General features: G+C 39.1%; 1 protein-coding gene across 1 annotated transcript in view; it reads left to right on the forward strand.

The window, feature by feature from the left end:
* Positions 1-23,219, forward strand: part of SLC49A4 (solute carrier family 49 member 4) — an 82,485-nt gene that overhangs the window by 3,815 nt on the left and 55,451 nt on the right. Inside the window, exons 2-3 of the mRNA XM_045903001.3 lie at positions 4,107-4,200; positions 21,016-21,281. Coding sequence (XP_045758957.2) covers positions 4,107-4,200; positions 21,016-21,281 — 360 coding nt within the window. The remainder of the gene's footprint in view (positions 1-4,106; positions 4,201-21,015; positions 21,282-23,219) is intronic.

A 23,219-nucleotide genomic window follows, 5' to 3' on the forward strand; every position in this document is an offset into this window, starting at 1 on the left:
CAATTCCCAAAGTTCACACAAAGCTAGGAATAGTTCACATTCCCAAGGTCAGAAAGGGAAAACCTCAAAATACAGAAGAGATTGGGTTGAAAACTCATAGGGGCATTGCCTCAGTAGTAAAGACAAAAGAACCCTAGGCTGAAGAATGCTCTGGTTTCACCTAATAAAGCTTAAAAGTATGCCTCAGAAAGATCAAAAGTAACTCAGCTGTATCTCACAATATTGTTCACAAACATTTAAAGAAATGCAAAAAAAAAAAAACCCATCATCCAACAAGGAATTCCTGACATCAAAATAAAAATTTGCTAAGCATGCAAAGAAGCAGGAAAATACAACCGATAAAGAGGAGAAAAACAATGAATAGAAACAGATCCCCAGATGGCGCAAATGATAAATTAGTAGACAGGAACATCAAAACAACTACTTTATATATTCTATATATTTTCAAGAAGATAGAAGAAAGCATGAACATGTTAGGGCGAGACACAGGAAACATAAAAAGACCGATATTAAATTTCTGTAGATGGAAATGCAATCTGACCAAAAAAAAAAAGGTGTATAGGACAGGATTTAATAGCAGAGTAGACATTGCAGAAGAAAAGATTAGTGAACTTGAAGACGGCAATAAATACTATCCAAAATGGAAGAGAGGGGGGCAAAAAAGACTAAAAAGAAACAAGCAAAAACACCAGCATCAGTGAGTTGTGGGACAGTTTTAAGTGACCTAATATACATGTAATTAGGGATCCAGAAGCAGAAGAGAAAAGTAAGGGAAAGGCATAGAGTGAGATGAGAGAGGGCCCCCCAAATTGAAGAAATAATGGCAGAAAAATTCCGTATCTATAAACCCACAACTCTAAGACAAGAATCCTAGCAGAAGAAACATGAAGAAAACTACACTGAAGCACATCATAACCATATTGCTTAAAACCAGAGAGAATCTTAAAAGCATCGAGAAAAGAGACTGAGGAACTTTAGGGAGGAGGAAGTGACAGTGATCTGGAAGTATTGGGGGAGCAGTGTCATGGGGGGAGAGGTTTTGGTGGGATTAGGAAGGTAAAGAGAACATTTGGAGAAGGGCTTCAGAATGTAGGGATTCCACGGATTCCCTGATTGTGAGCCCTCCAGCAGGCACAGTGGAAAGGTTTCAGGAGTTGGGGAAGCTGTAGAGATGAGTTCAGATTAGGGGATATATGAAGCCAGATTTGTATAGGGATGACCTGTGAATCTTGGATCTCCCAAGCCTGATGTAGACAGAAAAAAAAACAGGCACAATATGATTGTTCCTGGTGGTCTCCAAAGCAGTTTGGGGTGGCAAGACTGTGGCTTTTGGGGATAGGGAGACTGGAGGTCTCCTCACCAAGAACAGAGCTCATCTTCTCTCCAGTTGATGGAAGTATGGAGCCTGAGAACAAACAGTCTTACCAGATGAACTTTATGACTATAATTAATTTCCCATGCATCCACTATGAATGTGTGTGTGTGTGTTCCAATTAACTTTGCATCCTGATTTTTTAAGCACACCTGTTGTAGAGATGCCATTCCTGTACCAAATATGTTCCCAGCAAAGGAGTGATTTCATCCATGGGAAGGAAGCTTCCTGCAGTGTCTGTGCCATGTTTGAATAGAATTTATTTTTATTTTCAATCATGTTTGGTTTTCTGAAATTGTTCTAATACCTTTCATCAGATGGTTTTTGCACTCAACATCCTAGTACTGTAATCACTTGGGATCTGTTTATTTACATAAAAGTACTAGATGTCTCATAGGCTTATTTTCCTGGAGTCCTCATACCTTTTCTTCCCGAAGTCAGTTGATGTTATTTTGATTACATGAAATTATAGAGTCCTGCCTTGTTGAGATTCAAATGAGATAAAGAAAACATTTTATTCAGAATTGAGCATCATCTGGGGTGGATTAAGTAATACTTGGCAACAATTAAAAATAAGCAAGAAAGCCACAAGCTGTACCTGTGAGGTTGCTTTAATAATCAGCTTTTCACAACTTCTTTATTATGAAATGTATATATTTAGCTGTTATATTATCATTTATTTGATAAAAGCTATAATTGAGTAGAAAAGCGTGCCAGCCTTTAGCAGTAATAATAGGAAACTGGGTTATTTGGACTATATGGTCATAAACAACGCCTCACTGCTTAGTTGGTGGCTGCTTACCTTAATTACAAACCAAATACTTAGGAAAAAAATAAATATGTAGAAGGTAAAGCCTTATAGTCCCAAATCTGTAACATTTTAATCAGTATCTCATAAGACACCCCATATGTAAACCTTGTAAGAACAACACTTTGCAAGTTTAGCATATTTATGACCGAGTGTAATTTATTAATTACACTCTATTTCCCATGGCTATAATATGGGTTTAAAATTTGCATTCTTTTAGTAGAAGCAGTAAATGAGCAGTATGTATGCATTACTTCTTACTGGGAAGCACAATTTTCTATGATATTCCTTCTGCCAAATTGTATTAATCATATTCAAATCATTTAAGAATATTATAAAGCTAACTCAGTTCATATCACAAATTATCTTCAATGTGGCATGTGTGTGCCTGATCCAGATCTCAAGTTTATTTTCCTTGCTAAGTTTAATCTGCATAATTATAGTTTTGTTGACTTTCAATTTCCTTGGTTAAGAAGCAAAATTCAGCTGAGTAAATTTAAAGATCTTACTGGCTCTATTCAACGATTCATGAATCAGGCAGGATCTCATCTAGCATATAGAAAGGAGTTCCAAGGGCTGTGCAAAATGAAAGACTTTTACAGGCAGAACGGAGTGGGAACAAGGAAGTTTTACTAGCAAAAGTGGATTGCTTGTGGCAAGGTCATTTTCCTTCAGGGGACAGGAGGGGGTCTGTCAGGCAGATTACCTCACTAGCACTGATTGATTAGATTAGTGTTCCATTTCTGGGAGAACCAAAACTGAAATTAAGTCAAGGCAGTTTGGTGACATGAGACTTAGCATGAGCAACTCCATTTTGGGCCTGTTGTCTTGTTTTTAACACCTTCAAGCAGAAAAGCCCTTTGAAAACCAAAATACTTAACTATTCCCTGCTGTCAAAAAAAAGAAAGCCCTGGGAAAAAAAGAAAAACTTAGATTTAAAAATTTGCATTCAGTCTATTCACTATGAAATGGTTTCCATGAGGCTTTGAATTTGGGAGAAATTGGAAGAAATGTTGCCACTTCTGCCACACGCTCAGTATGAGCCACCTGTGTGATGTGGCTGCCACAAACAGGTGGTATTAGTTTAGTAGTAACAGAAGTGCAGCATTCCAGCAGTAGGAATTTATAATCCCATTAAACTACTCTGCCATACCTAGAATATTGTGTCTATTTTTGATTGCCTTATTTTAATATTTTTATATTCTCTTTTACCTTGTTATCCATGTGACTGACTATTGGCACACATTTTTAAAATAATTGATTATATTTGAGATAGAAAGGGAAAAGCTATTTGATCCATATTAGAAAGTCCTAAGCCATGCCTTTTTTTTTAATGGTATCATTCTATAAATTGAAAGCCATCTGATAAGTCAAGAAAAATAAAAAGACCATTGTTGTATTCATAGTCAAAGGGTTCTAAAGGACCACCTCATATAACAAGCATTAGTTTGTCCTGCTAATTATATAAAATACATAATTGGCCAGTTGTCATTTTTCAAGAAAATTTAAAGCCATGATATATCTACATTAAAAAACTTTTTAGGGGCAGTTTAGAGTTTTTGCAGCTTGCATTTGAAAACTGGAAATTTTATAATGGAAGTATAAAACAAAAGTAGCTAGTCCTTTAAAATTATCTTCTATATTTTTTACTGTTATATATGAATAAAACATTGTAGCCATTCATTTTGAAAAACTGGACCTAATGGATCTTCTTTGATGTGATCATTCAAGTTTTCTATTAAAGTTAGAATCCTTTCATTTTTAGCATGGAGAGGTTTTTTTCCCCCATGTATGGAGTTTTAGCAAAAAGCTAAAATACTGGAATATAATATCACTGTGATTGAGTAAAACAATCTTTGCTCTTAACACTGGACTTACATGAAAAGAATGTAAAAAATAACCCAGATTTTTTTTGTTTCCTCCTAGGTCTTCGGGTAACAGTGCTTCTGACATCCTTCCTTATGGTTTTGGGAACTGGTCTAAGATGCATACCTGTATCAGACTTAATGCTTAAAAGAAGGTAAATTCTATAAATAACTTAAAATTTTTTCCCACATTTTTCTTCATTACGAATATATTAAATATGTTTGGTTATAAGCTTTTAGTAAATGGTTCCATTTTTTTAAATAATTTTTTTTAAAGATTTTATTTATTTGAGAGAGAGAGAGAGAGCGCACACAAACAGGGGAGAGGGAGGAGCAGGTAGCCTGATGTGGGGCTCGATCCGAGGACCCTGGGATCATGACCTGAGCTGAAGGCAGATGCTCAACTGACTGAGCCACCCAGGCGCCCCTAAACGGTTCCATTTTTAAGAGGATCAATAGAGGGTCATAGTTAAATTAGCATTTATTTTTTTTCCCTACATAATGATTAATTCAGTAGACATTTATTAATTGTCATATGGAAAATGACTATACTAATTTTTGTGTAAATAGAAAAAGAACAAGTTAATCTTCATGCTATCTAGGAGCGATAATAACCACGGGAAAATAATGGTATAACGTAAGGAAGAATAATGTAGCTAATGCAACAGAAGGGGTATAAAACTGTCCTGAGACACTGAGAGAAGTTTCAGCTGAGGGTATCAAAAAGAGTTGATGAAGGAGGTGATAATTAAAGTAGGCATTGAAGGATGAGTAGAACTGGGATTATATAACTGCAGTTACCAAAGAATATTCCAGAGAAGAGGAATAACAGGAACAAAGGCATAGAGGCAGGTAGGCATAGACCTCGTCTGGGATGGTTAGGTAATTTCATTTGTGTACAGCAGCATTTCTGCACCTGGGTCTGTGGATTTATTCTCAGAGGGTACAAGGTATATGAAGATTTTAAAGTTTTGTTTTCCTTTTGGTTAGAATATTACTAAAATTATTTTACCAGTAATAATCTGTAATTAAAAGACATTTTTATTGACTAGAATGTCATTTTCTTAAATTAGTGTTTCTCAAACTGGGGTCCTTGGATGTGATCCTGAAGGTCATTGAAAAATTTTTCCTCTTTAAAAAGGATCCATGGGGGTACCTAGGTGGCTCAGTCAGTTAAGGGTCTGCCTTCGGCTCAGGTCATGCCTGGCAGGGAGCCTGCTTCTCCCTCTCCCTCTCCTGCTCTACCTGCTTGTTCTCTCTCTGTCTCTCTCTCTGTCAAATAAATAAAATCTTAAAAAAAAAAAAAAGGACCCATAAATTATTCAAATTTGGGAGATACTCGTCTACAGGTTAAGGTATAAAAATGGGATATAAATAGATGAGTTTAGAAAAGGTTATCCAGATTATGGATAGATTTAGAAAAGATTATCCAGAGGGATCTTGATGCCATCCTGTAAAATTGTGTTTTCTTCACTGGGCAGTTGTGAGCCACTTAGTTCTTGTGGCTTAGAGCAGCAATAAGATCTGACCTGTGTTGGGTAAACTACTGATTTGAGGTATATAGGATTGATTACAGAAGGTAGAGATAGGGGCGCCTGGGTGGCTCAGTCGTTAAGCGTCTGCCTTCGGCTCAGGTCATGATCCCAGGGTCCTGGGATCGAGCCCCGCATGGGGCTCCTTGCTCAGCGGGAAGCCTGCTTCTCCTTCTCCCACTCCCCCTGCTTGTGTTCCCTCTCTCACTGTGTCTCTCTCTGTCAAATAAATAAATAAGTAAATCTTTAAAAAAAAAAAAAAAAAAAAAAGTAGAGATAGCTGGGAGGAGACCAGGAAAGAAGTGAGAGCCCAAACTGGAATCATTTTTTATTTGTTTATTCATTTATCAGTTCACTTACTCAGCAAAATTCACTGAGCTCCTACTGAGTGCCAAGCTCTCTTCTGGACATGGGGAACACAGCAGAGAACACCAAAGACAAATCCTTGCCTCTTGGAGTTTACATTCTGGTTGGGGAGACTTGCAATAAACCAGATAAATAAATAAAATATGTAGTATGTGTTATAGAGAAAAAATAAAATAGGAAAGAAAGATCTGAAATGTCAGGGGAAGGATGGTGAAATTTCAGAAAGAATGCCCCAAGAAAACAAAAAACAAACCAAAAAAACCTTACTGGGAAGATAACTTTTTGGGGTAAGAACCCAAAGGAATGGACCATGCATTATCTGGGGGCCAAGCATTCCAGGCAGAACAGCAAATGTAAAGTGCTGGAAGGGAAGAGCTCTCCTGGCAGGGAGGTTAATGTGCCTGGAGCCAAGTGAGACAGGAGAGGCTTCGTGGGAAGAGTGATAGGAAATGAGATCAGTACGGTTATGGGGTGGTGGTGGGAGTGTGAGACAAGATCCTTTAAGACCTTAGCTTTTTCTGAGCTGGGAAACCATTGGTGATTTTGAACTGAGGAGAACCCTGGTCACAAGCTGCTTTGTTGAGAATAGACTGAAGCTGGAGGTCAAGGGCAGGAGTAAGAAGACCAGTTGGGGAGCCAGTGCAATAAACCAAGTGAGAGATGATGGGTCTCTGTGGAAAGCTAGTCTTCATTTCCTATCCTTTTGAGTGAAGTCTTAACAGATGAGTTTCATTATTGTGTTTGAGATGTTCTTAATTTTTCAAACACGGCATCCACAGTTTTTAAATACAAATTTCAGTAAGCTTAACTTTAATAATGCATTCTTTTAAAATGCCCATTAATATTTTTATTAGCTTTTCTTCTGCTTTGAGCCATCCATACTATTCTCTCTAGTCTTATTTCCCTTTATATCTTTTCCAGATATAAAGCTCTAACAGTAATAAAGAATTGACTCTCTGACTTGGTGAAGAAGGTGATATGGAAAAAAAATAGAGCTCGTAAAGAAATGTAAACAAAGATAGGAGGAGATGAAAGAGAATTACTGAAAGAGTTCAGAGAGATTGAATCTTTGATAAAAAGAGGGCATAAATTGAATTTTCAATCCTCGTGCATTCATCTATAAAGAATGTGGGAATATTATCCCCTTAAAATGAGACTTTGTTTTATGTCCATACAGTATTTCCTTTAAGCAGTATTATTAACAATGCTTATGCAGCTATTAAAATGAAAATGCTACAATTAGAATATGTGTTTTTGACTAGTAAGTTTAATAGATCACCACTTTTAAGCTTCCATCACCATCTGATACTCAGCAGGAAGGGGTAAAGACCTGTAACATCCATTTGGCCAGCGTTGAAACAAGTATTTGGCAATCTGTGTTTTTGTGCCCGTTTTACTTGGAGCTTTTTGAACCTCAGACCCAGCCTTCTGGAATAGTGTCCCTGCACCCTTGGCGTCCTGTATCTTAGCTTCCTTAAGTCTCCAGACATGATAAAAGCAGCTTCTGACAAGCTCTTTCATCAACCAAGACTCTTCTCACCACCTTCCTAATGGTGTTCTATCACTGCATGGTATCAGTATTTCTTTTACCTGCATAGTACCAGTAAAAATCCAGGAAAATTATTTTTCTACTTCTATTTTTCTACATCATAGATAAATGAGGAACTTAGAATAATGAACTTAATTTTTTTTCTTTAATTTTTTTTTTTAAGATTTTATTTATTTATTTGACAGAGAGAGACACAGCGAGAGAGGGAACACAGGCAGGGGGAGTGGGAGAAGGAGAAGCAGGCTTCCCGCCCAGCAGGGAGCCCAACGCAGGGCTCGATCCCAGGACCCTGGGATCATGACCTGAGCTGAAGGCAGACGCTTAACAACTGAGCCACCCAGGCGCCCCAAAATAATGAACTTTAAAGCATTTCTTCTGTGATCGGGAAGCAAATCATACCAAAAAAATTATAAATGTCATTGCTGTATAGCACTGGATGATGTTACTTTGTAGCATGAAATATGATACTGCATGCCCAGTAAACAATTTAAAGATTTCCAGAGGGTGAACTTACAGTAAGATATATGTGCTTTTAACTGTAGGTATATCCAGGGATTCCTGTAACACATGCCATGTTATCTTCTAATTCAGTGTAGTTTCCATTAATATAAATTATAGATAACATTTACTAATGTGTGTTAGTTAAATAGGATGGTTCTAGTAAACATAGATTTTTTTTTTTTTTTAAGAAATATATTCTATTGTGAAATGCTTGCAGCTGGCAAAATTACATTTAAAATGACCATACCAGGGGCGCCTGGCTGGCGCAGTCAGTGGAGCGTGCAACTCTTCATCTTGGTTGTGGGTTTGAGCCCCACGTTGGGTGTAGAGATTACTAAAATAAAACCTTTTTAATTAATTAAAAAAATAAATAAAATGACCATACCGGAAAAGGTTGTTTAATACATGGTTTTATGATAATTGCTTAACTATCTGGGGACAAAAAAATGAAGAAAAACCTTAAATCTCTGTCTTACCATTTAAGTAAATTCCAGTTGGGTCAAAAATTTTAATGTAAAAAATGAACCATAAAAGTGTTAGATAATGAGGCTATTTTTCAATAATCTGACAATGAGGAAGACCTTTCTACTAAAACGCAAGTCCGAGAAGCCATAGAAGAAAGGCTTCATACATTTGACTACATAAAAAATTTAGAATATCGGGTGGCTCAGTCAGTTAAGCATCTGCCTTTGGCTCAGCTCACAATCCCGGGGTCGTAGGATCGAGCCCCGCATCAGGCTCCCTGCTCAGCAAGGAGCCTGCTTCTCTCTCTCCCTCTGCTGCTCCCCCTACTTGTGATCTCTCTCTCTGTCAAATAAATAAATAAAATCTTAAAAAAAAATTTTAGAATATCTGCATGATTAAATGTACTATAAAACAAAGTCAAAAGACAAGTTAAAAGCTGGGAAATATGTGCAGCAATAAAACAAATGGGTAATTTCCTTTTTTTTTTTTTTTTAAAGATTTTATTTATTTATTTGAGACAGAGAGAATGAGAGAGAGCACATGAGGGGGGGAGGGTCAGAGGGAGAAGCAGGCTCCCTGCTGAGCAGGGAGCCCGATGCGGGACTCGATCCAGGGACTCCAGGATCATGACCTGAGCCGAAAGCAGTCGCTTAACCAACTGAGCCACCCAGGCGCCCCCAAATGGGTAATTTCCATAGTTGAAAAGAATTTCTTCAAATCAATAAAAGATAGCAACTTGGTAGGAAAATGAGTGACAGATATGGGCAACTAATTACAGAAATTAAAATACATATGACATAAACTTAAGGAAAGATGCTCAACTTTCTGTCATAATTAAAGAAATGAAAATTTAAACAGCATGTAGATGTGTAGATGTCTGTTTATTGGCAAAGATGAAAAAGTGTGATAACATTATATGTTGGTTGGGGTAGAAAAAAATGGGCCCTGCTGATGTGTGAGTAGTTTGGGGCATTCCTATTTGGAGGGCATTTTGGCAGTATTTATTAGATTCAAAATGCGGTGTCCTTTAACCCAGTATTTGCACTTCCAGAAAATTAGCCCACATATGAAGTTCTACCAGTTTGCAGGGGTAACCATGTTTGTGCAGCTTTGCTTGTAATGGTCGAAGGCTACTGTCAGAAGGCCAGTGTCTTTGGGACGCCTGGGTGGCTCAGTTGTTGAGCATTTGACTTTTTTTTTTTTAAGATTTTATTTATTTGAGAGAGAGAGAGTGAGCGAGACGGCACACAGCAGGGGGAGCGGCAGGGAGAGGGAGAAGCAGACTCCCCGCTGAGCAGGGAGCCCAACGTGGGGCCCGTTCCCAGGACCCTGGGATCACGACATGAGCCAAAGGCAGACGTTTAACCGACTGAACCACCCAGGCACCCCAAGCATCCGACTCTTGATTTTGGCTCAGGTCATGATCTCAGGGTCATGAGACAGAGCCCTGTGGCAGGCTCTGTGCTCAGCGGGGAATTGGCTTGAATATTCTCTCTCCCTTCCCCCTACTCACATTCTCTCTTTCTCTCTCTCTTTCTTTCTCTCTCAAATAAATAAATAAATCTTAAAAAAAAGAAGGCGGCGGCCAGTATCTTCAACAGAGGACTGGTTATGGTAAAGTATATTGTGAAATAGTATGCAGCTGTGAAAAGGAAGTAAAAGTTCTGTATGTGCTGAATGGAAATATCTCCAAGATATATTGTCCAGTTTTATAAAAAGGCAGTTTACATGTTATGTAACATGTTATATTTAGGAAAAAAGTAGGAGGGATATATGTATGTGTGATTATATGGCAAGGACTGTTTCTGAAAGAAACCATTACCATTAGTTGTTTTAAGGAGGAGGTCTGGGGAACTAGAAGTCTGGGGTGGAAAGGAGATTTACTTTTTATTTTGTACTCTTTCCTACTCTTGGGAATATTTTTACCATGTGCATATATTACCTTCTTGACAAGACACAAGTTAAGTGAAACTAAAATGATCATGTTAGAGTTTCAATGATGAGAACAAGAAAAAGAAAGGCAAGGAAGGGTTATATGCAGATTTCCCCAATATAGAAATATAAAGATTTTGATGTAAAAGTGAACAGTTGGTAGATTTCAACACTAAGACTCTTCTTTGTAAAATACGTTAAGATTCAGATTTTCCTAGATCAGTGTTTTTTAAAAGTATGATCTGCACAGTACCTACTTATTAAAAATATGAAACCCAGGGGCCCCACTGCAGTACCACTCATGTAGTCTCTGGAATGAGTCCCCAGAATCAACAATTTTAACAAGCTCCTTTAGTTAATTTTATGCTCATTTAAGTTGGAGAACTATTGCCCTGAGTACTAGCATCCTCACTTTAAATGGGAACCGATTAAGCAAATTGCATTGTGCTTGCCCATCCTGCAGTATAATCACATGATATATTTAATGTCTTAAAGCAGATTAAGATTTAGCCTTGGGGCGCCTGGGTGGCTCAGTCGGTTGGGCGACTGCCTTCGGCTCAGGTCATGATCCTGGAGTCCCGGGATCGAGTCCCGCATCGGGCTCTCTGCTTGGCAGGGGGTCTGCTTCTCCCTCTGACCCTCCTCCCTCTCGTGCTCTCTGTCTCTCATTCTCTCTCAAATAAATAAATAAAATCTTTAAAAAAAATAAAAAATAAATTAAAAAAAAAAGATTTAGCCTTTATTCAGTCATTTTATTTGGCCTAATTTGACTCTTAAATGTCCAGGGGTCAAGTTTCACAACTGTTTCTACATGGTGGTAATATGGGAAAGAGAAAAATTGGTAAGGGAAGATAACTCATCTTGATTAGTATTTAACAGGGTGAAAAAAGAGAGTAGAAAGGTGTAGAAAATACTTTTTCCCCCTTTTGGTTGTCTTTAGGATATAGTTATTTCTGAGACATTTCTTCCAAGGGCCCATACAGTAGCTTATATGAATGTTTTTATTTACTTTATTTAGATTAAATATAATACACATAAAAGTACATAAAAACATATGTACACTTTAGGGAAATAATCATAAAACAGGCAGTCATGTACTCATTACCCAATTTAGAATTCTAGAACTCCCCATGGGCCCCTCCGTGATCATACCTCTCTCCTTCCCTACTGTACATAATCACAATCACACATGTTGATAGGATTTTCGGAACAGGCTGAGTTGAAAGTTATGAAGAGTACATTCAAAGTCCATTGCACATCTCTATTTTTTTCTTCTGAGTAAAGATTTGCTCTAGATGTTTTTTCTCTTAATACTTTCAAAAAGAACAATTAAAACATTTTATGTATAATAATATCATTATAGGAACAAAATAGACTAGAAGTAGACATTGATAATTTAATGTAATTAAAAACCTGTAAATTAGGATTGGATTGGTAAATAAATCGTATTTTATTAAGTTTAGGTTTATCTAATATATGTTTGGGAAAATCAGTTACCTATTTGGTTACTTTACATGCATCAAAATATATTCCAGATGGAGTGATGAGCTATGTATTTAAAACTGAGACTGTGTAAGGGAAAATTAATCTTATCACTAAAGAGATTGCTTTTTTCCAAGCATAAAAACAATGAAAGACATCACAAAGGGAAAGGTCAATAGGTTTGACTACATAAACATTTGAACATTTAGGGGTGCCTGGGTGGCTCAGTCGTTAAGCGTCTGCCTTCAGCTCGGGTCATGATCCCAGGGTCCTGGGATCGAGCCCCACATCGGGCCCCCTGCTCTGTGGGAAGCCTGCTTCTCCCTCCCCCACTCCCCCTACTTGTGTTCCCTCTCTCGCTGTGTCTCTCTCTGTCAAATAAATAAAATCTTTAAAAAAAACAAAACAAAAAAAAAACATTTGAACGTTTAGGCTCAAATCGAAGTTAAAACTCAAACTGGGAAAAATATTTGTTGCAAGTATGATAGATAACAGATAAAATAATATAAAAATATATAAGCAATTTAGGAAAGTGAATGGAAAATTGGGTATAGTAGACATAAGAAATGTTGGCTCCCAGATTTCATCCTTTAAATTCATAATTCAACAGTCCACATTTATTGACAGACCATGTATTAGTAAGGTATAGGCTAAGCTATGTAGTAAAGATACCAAAGATACACAGGCTCAATGAGAAAGAAGTTTATTTTTCTCTGAAGAAAGCCTAGGAGATAGTGGGTTGCTTGTAGGCAGCTCTGTTCCACAAGGCCCTCGAAGGACCCACATTTCTTTTCTGTTGTTGCTCTAACATCCCCTAGGGTGGTGCCCTTGTCCGAGTGGTCAAAGCTGGCTCATAATCCTACTCTCATTCTAGCCCCCAAGAAGGGGAAGTAGGACATTCAGGGCAATGACTACATCACTCAGTGATGTCTAAGAGGTTGTATATGTCATCTGTCCTCACATCCACTTGTACAGACTTAGTCCATGGCCATGCCGTCTGTAAGAGAGGCTGGATGTGTAGCTCAGCAGCCATGTGCCCAATTAAAACTCAGGTAGATAGGGCGCCTGGGTGGCTCAGTTGTTAAGCGTCTGCCTTCAGCTCAGGTCATGTCCCAGAGTCCCGGGATCGAGCCCCGCATCGGGCTCCTGCTTGGCGGGAAACCTGCTTCTCCCTCTCCCACTCCCCCTGCTTGTGTTCCCTCTCTCACTGCGTCTCTGTCAAATAAATAAATAAAATCTTAAAAAAAAAAAAAAAAACTCAGGTAGATAAATATATAAAGAGAAAAAAGAGAAAAATTGTAGTACACCAATAGGAGAAAAGACCAGTAATCAAAAGAGAAATGCAAATTAAAACAAGGAGATGCCTTTTGGCCTTCTCAAGTGTGGTAGGCAGAAGAATGCTCCCATCCCCAAAGGATAGCCATGTCCTAATCTGTGGAACCTGTGAATATGTTACATTACGTGGTAAGGGAAAGCTTTGGTTGCAGGTGGAATTAAGCTTGCTAATCAGCTGACCTTAGGGAGATTATCCTGGCTTATCCAGATGGTCCCAGTGTAATCACAAAAGTCCTTAAAAGAGAAACAGAAGGGGCGCCTGGGTGGCTCAGTCGTTAAGCGTCTGCCTTCGGCTCAGGTCATTATCCTGGAGTCCTGGGATCGAGCCCCATATCGGGCTCTCTGCTCGGCGGGAAGCCTGTTTCTCCCTCTCCCACTCCCCCTGCTGTGTTCCCTCTCTAGCTGTGTCTCTGTCAAATAAATAAATAAAATCTTTAAAAAAAAAAAAAAAGAAACAGAAGAGGAAGTCAGAGAGATGCAGCATGCTGGGACTCAAATCTCTCTTGCCAGCTTTGAAGACAGGAAGGGAGCCATGAACCAGGCTTGCAGGTGGCCACTAGAAACCAGGAAAAGGCAAGGACATGGATTCTTCTAGAGCCTCTAAAAAGGAGCACAGCCATGCTGACGCTTTGTGGCTCCATGAGACCCGGGGGCTTCTGATTTACGGAACTGTAAGATAATACATTTGTGTTGTTTTAAAGCCTTTGGTTTTGTGATAATTTTTTATAAGAGCAATAGAAAACTAAACACCAAGGTATATGAGTGCACGTGTGTGTGTGTATTTTTTAAATAATGACAGTGCTGGTGAGACAGGCACTGTCAATCACTACTGATGGGAATATAAATTACTACAAATCCTTCTGAAAACAATGTGGGAGTAGGTTTCATAAGGCCTAAAATATTCATATCCTTTGACCCTAAAGAAGTAATCTGGAAAGTAGCAAATATTTACATACAAGGACTATCAGAGCATTATTAATATTAGCAAATAAGCAGCAAACATTAGGAAATGGTTAAATGAGTTTTTGTGTATCTGTATAGTAGACTTTCACAGAGCCATAACAATTATGATTATAAAGAATCTTTAATGAGAAAATGCTTATGATAGGCTATGAAGTTAAAATAATTTAGTGGATAAGACTGCATATACAATATGGTATCTACTTACCCATGTTTAGGTATTGAGAGATGCATTGGGAAAAAAACTGAAAGAAAAAAATACATTAGTAGGGGTTGTCTGGGCTGCTTAATTGAGTTATTGAATTTATGGATATTTTCTGTATGTATTTTTCTACTATAAGTATATATACTTTTAAACTAAGAGGACAAAATAAAAGTTACAAGAAAGAAAAAAGTTATGAGACAAAATGGGGGGAGGTAGACATCTATTTTTCCCCCTTCCTTGCCAAGAGATGATTGTGTTTGGCCTTAATAAAAACCCTGTGAGATAAAGTACCTTCGGAGAAATTGAAACGGCAAGAGAATAAGCGATTCACCAAAGATTACACGATTAATAAATTTAGCTCAGACTAGAAACTGAGTTTTCTGATACCTAATCTAGTACTCTTCACTGTGTTTTTCTATGTGCTCTCTGTAACTGGTACTTGATGTTATTATAAGTTTATTTAGGGCCAGGACTATAATAGTCATCTTCAGTGATATCATCTTCCTTGGCCATAGTAGATATTCAACAGATATTTCTAGTCGAATCATAATTAGCCCCAATTATTAAAGGATACAGAAGAAACCGAGTTTCTAAAAACAGACTATAGCAACAGTCCCTAAAAAGCTTCTTCCTTTCTACTATCATCGGTTTCTTCCTTCCTAACTTCCTTTTTCCTCTAATTAGTTCATAACATCCCTTTTTTGCCCTATATTTTCTTGGACTAAATAAAGGAAAACTATTCCTAGCACTCTGCCATTTTAAATATCCAGGAAATGGTGTAACATACCAGTTTATTCTGCTGCAGGATAATTAGGAATTGTGAGAAAGTTTGTGAACCATTGGCATATTGAATCTTAGAGGTGAGTATTTTTGTGGATTCTAAATTACTTCATATTAAAAATACGTAGAATTTAAGTTAAGAATGCTGGACTTACAGTGAGGAAGTATCTGCTAAGTTTCTAAACCAATTTTCTAATGTTATCACCAATGCTAGTCATAATAAACTAAAGGTTTCTAAAGTAGGTCTGTGCACAGAATCAAAATATGCCAGATACTTGCGTGCCTTTGGATCTCAGAGCCTTGAGCTATCTTAACAGTCAATGATTTTTATTTATACTATTAACAGAGAACCTTCAGAATGAGACCATGTTGGAAGAGTAGAGAGATTTGTAGACCAATTAAATCAGCTTTGATTTTGATTTCCAGTCCTGGCTTAGCCATTAGCTAGTTATATGACTTTGGAGCTCCCCCCATCCCCCATATTTTTTGGAGAAAAGAAAGTTATAAAATTATAATTGTGATTTTAAATGTCATATTAGCCTCTCTGGAACTCAGTTTTTATATCTATAAAATGCAGAGGTGGGTTATCTAGGTGAGGTTTGAAGTCTCTTCCAGCTACAAAAATTCTAATTCTAAAACATATATTCCAAGTAGAAAATAGTTGAGGAATCATAGGTATTTGTTCCAGGATGTCAGAAAGCAAAAGGGTAGGATACCGGAATATCATTAAATACAAACTAAAATGTCAAGTACATTAGAAAACCATGAACTGTAGGTCTTCGGTTTGAACTTTAGCTATTGGCATTTGTTTGAAAAGCTATAGTATATTGAATGATATGGAATGGAATGCAGCTGTGCTCAAATGCCAAGCCACGTGCCACTGAGGCCTCAGCCGTGGGGGCAAGGGGGGGCTACCAAGCGAGGGCTGAAGGTGAAGGGGCACAGGGCAAGGGCAGGACTTGGTGCAGTTTCCGTAGGTCCGTCGTGTCCAGTCCCTTCCTCCTCTCCCCTCCTCCTGCCAGGCCTCGGGAAGGCTGCAAACCCCCGGAAGTACTGACGCTAGTGAGCCACACCTGCTCCTCCTGCTCTACCATCTAGTTCTGCCGCTGCTGCTTCAGGAGAAACTCCAGGTCTTTCATATCCTCTCGGCCTGCTCAGGAAATTACCCCCTCGCCCATTTTCCCACCTGGCCTGTGAGGATGGGACAAACACAGATGTAGGCAGCAGCTAGGTAGGAGGAAAAAAGGAAACGGGGAAAAGACCGGAGGGAGACGGGGAGAGGGAGTAAATCAAGGACGCCGCGAGAGGAGACTGGGATGAAGAAAGAGGGCAGCACACCGGCCCCCTGGCAGATCTGTCACAGCTTGGCCTGCGAAGTTCGAGATTTGAAGTCCCCTAACTGTGAATGTGTACTGGCCATCATCAGGTGTGAAGCAGGAGTTAAAGCCCTTGAGTTGGCGAGTCCACTTTCTGCTGCAGGGCTTACTGCCCAGGGGCTGCCTCCATTCCTAACTGCTGCCCACCCTTCCAGGGTCCAGTGCGCCCGACACGGTAATAAAGCGCTGGCCATGCTTGGACCACCCTCAATGTTTGCTTGATTGCTTGTGTTTTTTTTTTTAAAGCTTTATTTCCAGAATATTTATTAATCACCTTGGTTTTTGTATCACTGAATTTAGACTTTTTAAAATTTATAAATGGGGGCACCTGGGTGGCTCAGTCGGTTAAGCGGCTGCCTTCGGCTCGGGTCATGATCCCAGGGTCCTGGGATCGAGCCCCATGTCGGGCTCCCTGCTCAGCGGGGAGTCTGCTTCTCCCTCTGCCTCTGCTCCTCCCCGCTAGCCACTTCTGTTGCATGCCTAAGAACAGTCTTCCAAACCATCCCCTGTTCCATATCCCCACTGTTGCTGTTGCCCGTACTGCCAAGGGGTCCTTGTCCTGGACTCAGGGCTGAGGGTATCCCACTCTGTCTTTCCTTCAGCTTTACTGTTCCGTATGTGCTGAGGAGTCTCTAGGGCCAAGGAGATGTGCCCACCCTGCTCATCATGTTCTAGCTACACAGGACCCCAGATTTCCCTGCAACAGGCCTTTTTCTCAGGTTTGTTCTTGTAAGAGTGGACCGCATCCCTGGTGTGTACTCGCCAGGCTCAAGGGGTTGCCAAGGGGCAGATGTTTGGAAAGCAGGAAAGCTTGGAGTCAGACCTTCAGGTCCCCGTGCATACATGTGATGATTTTGTAGACCAGAGCCAGAGGTCAGAAGAGAAGGAGGATATGCAAGGTCTTCCATTCGTACTCTTATCACCAGCCCCACAGGCATTAGGGTGGGACTAATTATTGCCTTATTTTTCTTTATATTCCTGGTACATGCTGATAGGTGATGCTTCAACTACCCCTAAGGACTCTAAGGGCAAGGACTTTAGCTTTTTAATTTTATATTCCCATATACTTATGCCTATCACAATGCCTACCCAATACATGTACTTAGTACATGTTTGTTGAATAAGTTAAACAACACAGCTTGTATTGAACAATTTATAATTATTTCCTCTCCTTTACTGTCATTGTAAAGAGTTTATTGTAATATTAGTATGATTTTAGTTTTATGACTGCCCTTTTTTTCCCCAGAAAAAAACATATCCCTAATTTTGTATTATCATTAAATGGGAAAACTAGATTTTAGATATAAAACTGAATTTTATTTTTAAATATATTTTTACAAATTAATTTCATAAAATAGGATTAGTTAATGGTAGGTAACAGAAAACAGGGTCAGGCAAACATGAAAATCTTGATTTTGCAGGACAGTAGTTCTTATAACAAGTTATATTAGTAACTGCCACACCCTGAGGGATTCTAGAATACAAGTTATGAGAAAGAGTAAGACCATGTTCTGGAAAACGTAAAGATGCTGGTAAGAGCAGGGACTGGGTTTCCCTGCCAGGTTTCCCATGAATTCAGGGGGGAACCCCAAGATCCTGTGGGTCCAGTTCCCCTACTGAGTTCATTTGTGAGGAATGTGTTTGTGCATGATGACTTTTAATGCAAAATGCACATAATCATTAGAATAATTTTAAATACCAAATCAGCATGTTTTATTTTATTTTTTTAAAGATTTTACTTATTTGATAGAGACACAGCGAGAGAGGGAACACAAGCAGGGGGAGTGGGGGAGGGAGAAGCAGGCTTCCCACTGAACAGGGAGCCCAATGTGGGGCTGGATCCCAGGACCCTGGGACCGTGACCTGAGCTGAAGGCAGACACTTAATGACTGAGTCACCCAAGTGCCCCAAATCAGCATGTTTTAATTCACAAACTGATTTTTCACTATGGTAATTCATGTTTTAGGTTGGCCGCCCAAATTCAGTGACCTTGTGGACTTAGAACCTATCTGAAATGTCCTTAGTGCTGATATACCTGCTTTGGATACTATTTTTATCACAAGCTCACACATTCTGTGACTCATGTTTGCTGCTTAAAAAAATAGTCTATTCGGGATGCCTGGGTGGCTCAGTCGGTTGATCGTCTGCCTTCAGCTCAGGTCATGATCCCAGGGTGCTGGGATTGAGTCCCACATGGGGCTCCTTGCTCAGTGGGGAGCCTGCTTCTCCCTCTGCCTGCCTCTCCCCCTGCTTGTGTGCACTCTCTCTGACGAATAAATAAATAAAATCTTTAAAAAAAAATCTATTCATGATTCCACTGAGAGTTAACACATAGTTAAGCCATGGCAATGATTTGAGTTTTGTGCCTTAATTCTCTCAGGATTCATAATGTTTTATCATGTTTTGTTTTGTTGATAGTTTGTTTATTCTGTGTTCGCTTTCTACTCTTAACATTTTTAGGCATAATAAAATTTACTCATTCCAGCCCTTCTCCTCCTAGATGAGATGAGTCTTTCAGGAACACCTCATTAAAGGTATTAAATATCAAAGCAGTTACTCTGTGCGCCATCATGCACTGTCTGTTGTGCCATCATGAATCATGAGTAAAACCACTCAATGATAATTGTTGGAAGAGTATTTCTGTGATGAAATTGCTCTGTTATAGCTTGGGATCCACTGGTGTTTGGAGTAGGAATTTGGTTTCATAAAGAGTTTGAATTGTTTTTGTCATCTAGAAAATAGTTCCCCTTTCACAAGAAGATTTTTGAAATGTCTTCAGTCTTAATTTAGTAGTAGTAATGATTCTGGGAGCTCTTTTTGCCTTCACAATAAGTTTTCCAACATTTACAAAGATTTGAGCAGACCTAATTCACATATTTCACTTCCCACACACTTACGCCTCTAAGGTAGGGCCCTACCTCTTTCCCATATGCCTGTTTAAAAAACTTTTCCTAAGTCTCTTAACTGGCAATTATTTAAAAAAAGGGGGGGGGAGACTTGATATCATGGTGATTGAATAGCGAAATGGGGGAAAAAGTAGTATCACATACATGTCACACATACTGTTCCTTCCCTTTCGTCTACCTCCAAGGCAGGAGAGGTTGACTTGCCTCCCTTTCTTGGGTATGCTTTTTGGACTTCCGGTTTCTCTTTTCCTTCAAGGCTACTCTTGAATGAGAATATGTATGTTGGGGGTGGAGGGAGCAATGGGAGAAGAGGGTTTGGTTGGCAAGGAACAGGATAGAGCACTAAATAGAATACTGAGAAGAGATGAGCAAGAGAACAAATGGAATAGAAGCAAGAAACTACTCTTTACTAACCCTTGCAATTAAAGCCCCAGAGTACTGGGACTGGAAGGAACACAGTGCTCCTGTAATTACGGTAGTTTAACCTAACAGATACTCAATAGATAGATATTGAATTTAGAGGAATCTCATTTTGCAGGAGAAGAAATGGAATCCCACAAAGATACATTGCCCAGAACCATTCAACTAGTTAGTTGCAGAGCTGGACCAGAACCCAAGCCCTCCAATTCCTCAACCACTTCCTTTTCTATTAGAAGATACTATAATGATGGTTTTCGTTTTTTTTATTCTTTTTTTAATTCCTGTCACCTGACACAGAGTAGGCATGAAATGTTTTATATCATTTTATTATTATTTCTTTCATCATGACAAGTGCACTCCTTAACTCCCATCACATATTTCCCCCACCCCCGACCCCCTACCCACCTCCCCTCTGGTAACCATCAGTTTGTTCTCTATAGCTAAGAGTCTGTTTCTTGGTTTGTCTCCCCTTTTTATTTTTGCCCTTTGCTCATTTGTTTCTTAAATTCCACATATGAGTGAAATCATATGGTATTGTCTTTGACTTACTTCACTTAGCATAATACTCTTTAGCTCCATCCATATCATGGCAAATGGCAAGATTTCATTCTTTTTATGGCTGAATACTATTCCATTGTGCTTTTTAAAATACCACATTATTTTAAGACATGTTGAGCTCAACCATATTATTTGTTTGAATGGCTGGTGGCACTTACTAGGTCTGTTTATGAGTGGCAATCTACTAGAAAGAATAGGAATTTTGGAGTCAACCTGGGTCCAAATCTCTGTTTTGCCCATTAGCACTTGGGCAAGTACCTTAATCTTTCTAAACAGAGGCTTTAACATCTCAACAAATAAAAATAATAGTAGCTACCACATAGGGTTGTTGTAACGAATGAAACAAGGTTATTTGGAGTATTTAGTGTGGCATGTGGCATAAATCAGAGGCTTCAGTAAATATTTGCGAAATGAATAAGGGTAACTATTACTGTGTTTGGTCTCCCTCATGGGGAGTCGCATGCTTTACCTTGCAGACGTGTCCTGTTTTTTACAGACATGTATCCTTAATGCCAGAGTTAAACTGCAGTTTGGCTAACTTCTTCTTACATAGAAATGTCTGCTTCAGCTGCCTCACAGCCTTCTAATTTTTTTTAATTCCAGACTAATCCATGGAGGACAGTTGTTAAATGGATTGGCAGGTCCAACGGTAATGAACGCAGCCCCGTTCCTCTCTACGACGTGGTTTTCTGCAGATGAACGGGCCACCGCCACAGCCATTGCGTCAATGCTCAGTTACCTTGGTGGAGCATGCGCATTTTTAGTTGGGCCACTGGTCGTTCCAGCCCCCAATGGGACATCGCCTCTTCTTGCTTCAGAGACGAGCAGGACCCACATTAAAGATCTCATAGAGACTGTATTGTATGCAGGTATTGTGCAGTTTATTTTCTTCCTGCTCTACTTCGTCTTTATCCCAGTCCTCTTTACTCCACCCTGTATACCAGATCACTTCTTATGAAACACTTAAGAGGACCAAAATATACATATGCACATGTGTGCTTTTCTTGTCATGGAATATGGAGATGCCTATGTAAAACTTATCCTTTCTAGGAAGTTATTAAGTTTAAAATGTATTATTGCTGCATAGAAGTTTATTTCTTAATTTTATTCTTCCCATACATTTACAACTAGGCACTGTAGAACACATTGTCTAGTGTCTTTTCTAGATACCTTATCAGAATAGAAAACTAAACATCATGATCCACAATAAATATTTGTTAACCATCTATTGGTAGCTGTTAAGCCCATTTTCTCCCTTGCAGTTTCCCCACTCCTCTCTGACCTGGTAAACCCAGGTCACCCACAGTTTATTCTTCTCTTCGTATCGTATCCTCTCTATGTTTAGTCTATTAAAAAGGGATATTGACCTTTCCAAAACATTTTCTTGGTCCTTTCTCTTTATTTCTAGGGTTAAGCCCTACTCCACACTTACATTACAGTCTCCTACAGACTCCTCCGCCCTGTATGCCTGTTTGTTATTTCCTTCTGCGTTCAGAAAACTCTTTGTAAGTTTTTATATGTACTAAGCACTGTGCTAAGTACTGGGAGTTGGTAAGATCACTGAGAAGACCGTTGCTATACAAATAGATATACAGAGCTTGAGAGACCTAACTTGCCTGAGTTTGGAGAGACGTTGAGGAGTTGGGGAAGACTTCACCAAGAATATGATAATTGAAGTTAAGAATTTCATAGGAGTTCTCCAAGTGTTCAAGTGAGGTAGGGCATTCTGTATAGAAGGAATAGCCACTGCAAGGGCAGATATGGTATGAGAGAGCTCCATATGTCCAAAGAACTGCACATAATTTCATATGGCTGAAGTAGTGTAAGTATGTGTGTTTGGGTGTCGGTAACAAGTGGCAGAAGATGAGGCTGGAGAGATACGGGACCATATTATGATGAACTTTGTATTTATTCACTTATTAATTGAACACATCTATTTGGACCTCCTATGTATCTGTCCTTGTGCTAGACACTGAGGTAGACATGGTTCCTGCTTTCATAGAACTTAGAGTGTCCCAAAGGAACAGACAGGTAAACAGTTGTAAAACAGGGTGGTAAGTGCTATAACCAAAGGCTGACAGTTGCTCTGAGACCTCAGGAGGAGCACCTAACCTAGATTTTGGAGGTCAAGTAAAGCTTCCTGGAGATGCAGCATCTAAGGTGGAGCCTGAGGGATGAGAGGAAGTTAACCAAATACAGTGGGCAGGAGGAAGAACATACTAGAAAGAGAGGGAGCCATGGAGGAGAAGGTTTGTAAGGGATGAGAGCTTGGTATATTCAAGCAACGCAGAGCCCAGAGTGGCTTAAACTTGGTGAGAGTAGTGACAGATAAAGTTAGAGAGCTAAGCCAGGCCATACAAGCCTTCTAAGCAGGGCTAATGGGCTTGAAATTCACTACCTTGTAGGCAAAGGCCACACTCTGAAGCATTTTACACGAGAGAATTATGCAATGAGATTTACATTTCAAAATGTGTTTTAGAGGGAGTAAAGCAAAAGCAGAGGCTGTGGCATAAATGAAGCATTTAAACCCCCCCACCCTTATACAACTCCTTTTAAAGGAAAAAAATTGAGGGGCATCTGGTTGACTCAGTTGGTGGAGCATGTGACTCTTGATCTCGGTGTTGTGAGTTCAAGCCCCATGTTGGATGTAGAGATTACTTAAAAATAAAATCTTGAAAAAATAAAATAAGTTTTTCTTTGTTTAAAAAAAAAATGAAGTTTAAAAGTAAATAAATAAAACTGAAAGCAGTGTCACATAAATTTTAAACTTTATTTTGGTCATATCATTCTTCTTGCTGAAAACTTAC

The sequence above is a fragment of the Mirounga angustirostris genome, unplaced genomic scaffold (assembly GCF_029215605.1).
Source record: "Mirounga angustirostris isolate CCGP_5_RB_7025 unplaced genomic scaffold, mMirAng1.0.hap1 SCAF_1, whole genome shotgun sequence".
Taxonomy (NCBI): domain Eukaryota; kingdom Metazoa; phylum Chordata; class Mammalia; order Carnivora; family Phocidae; genus Mirounga; species Mirounga angustirostris.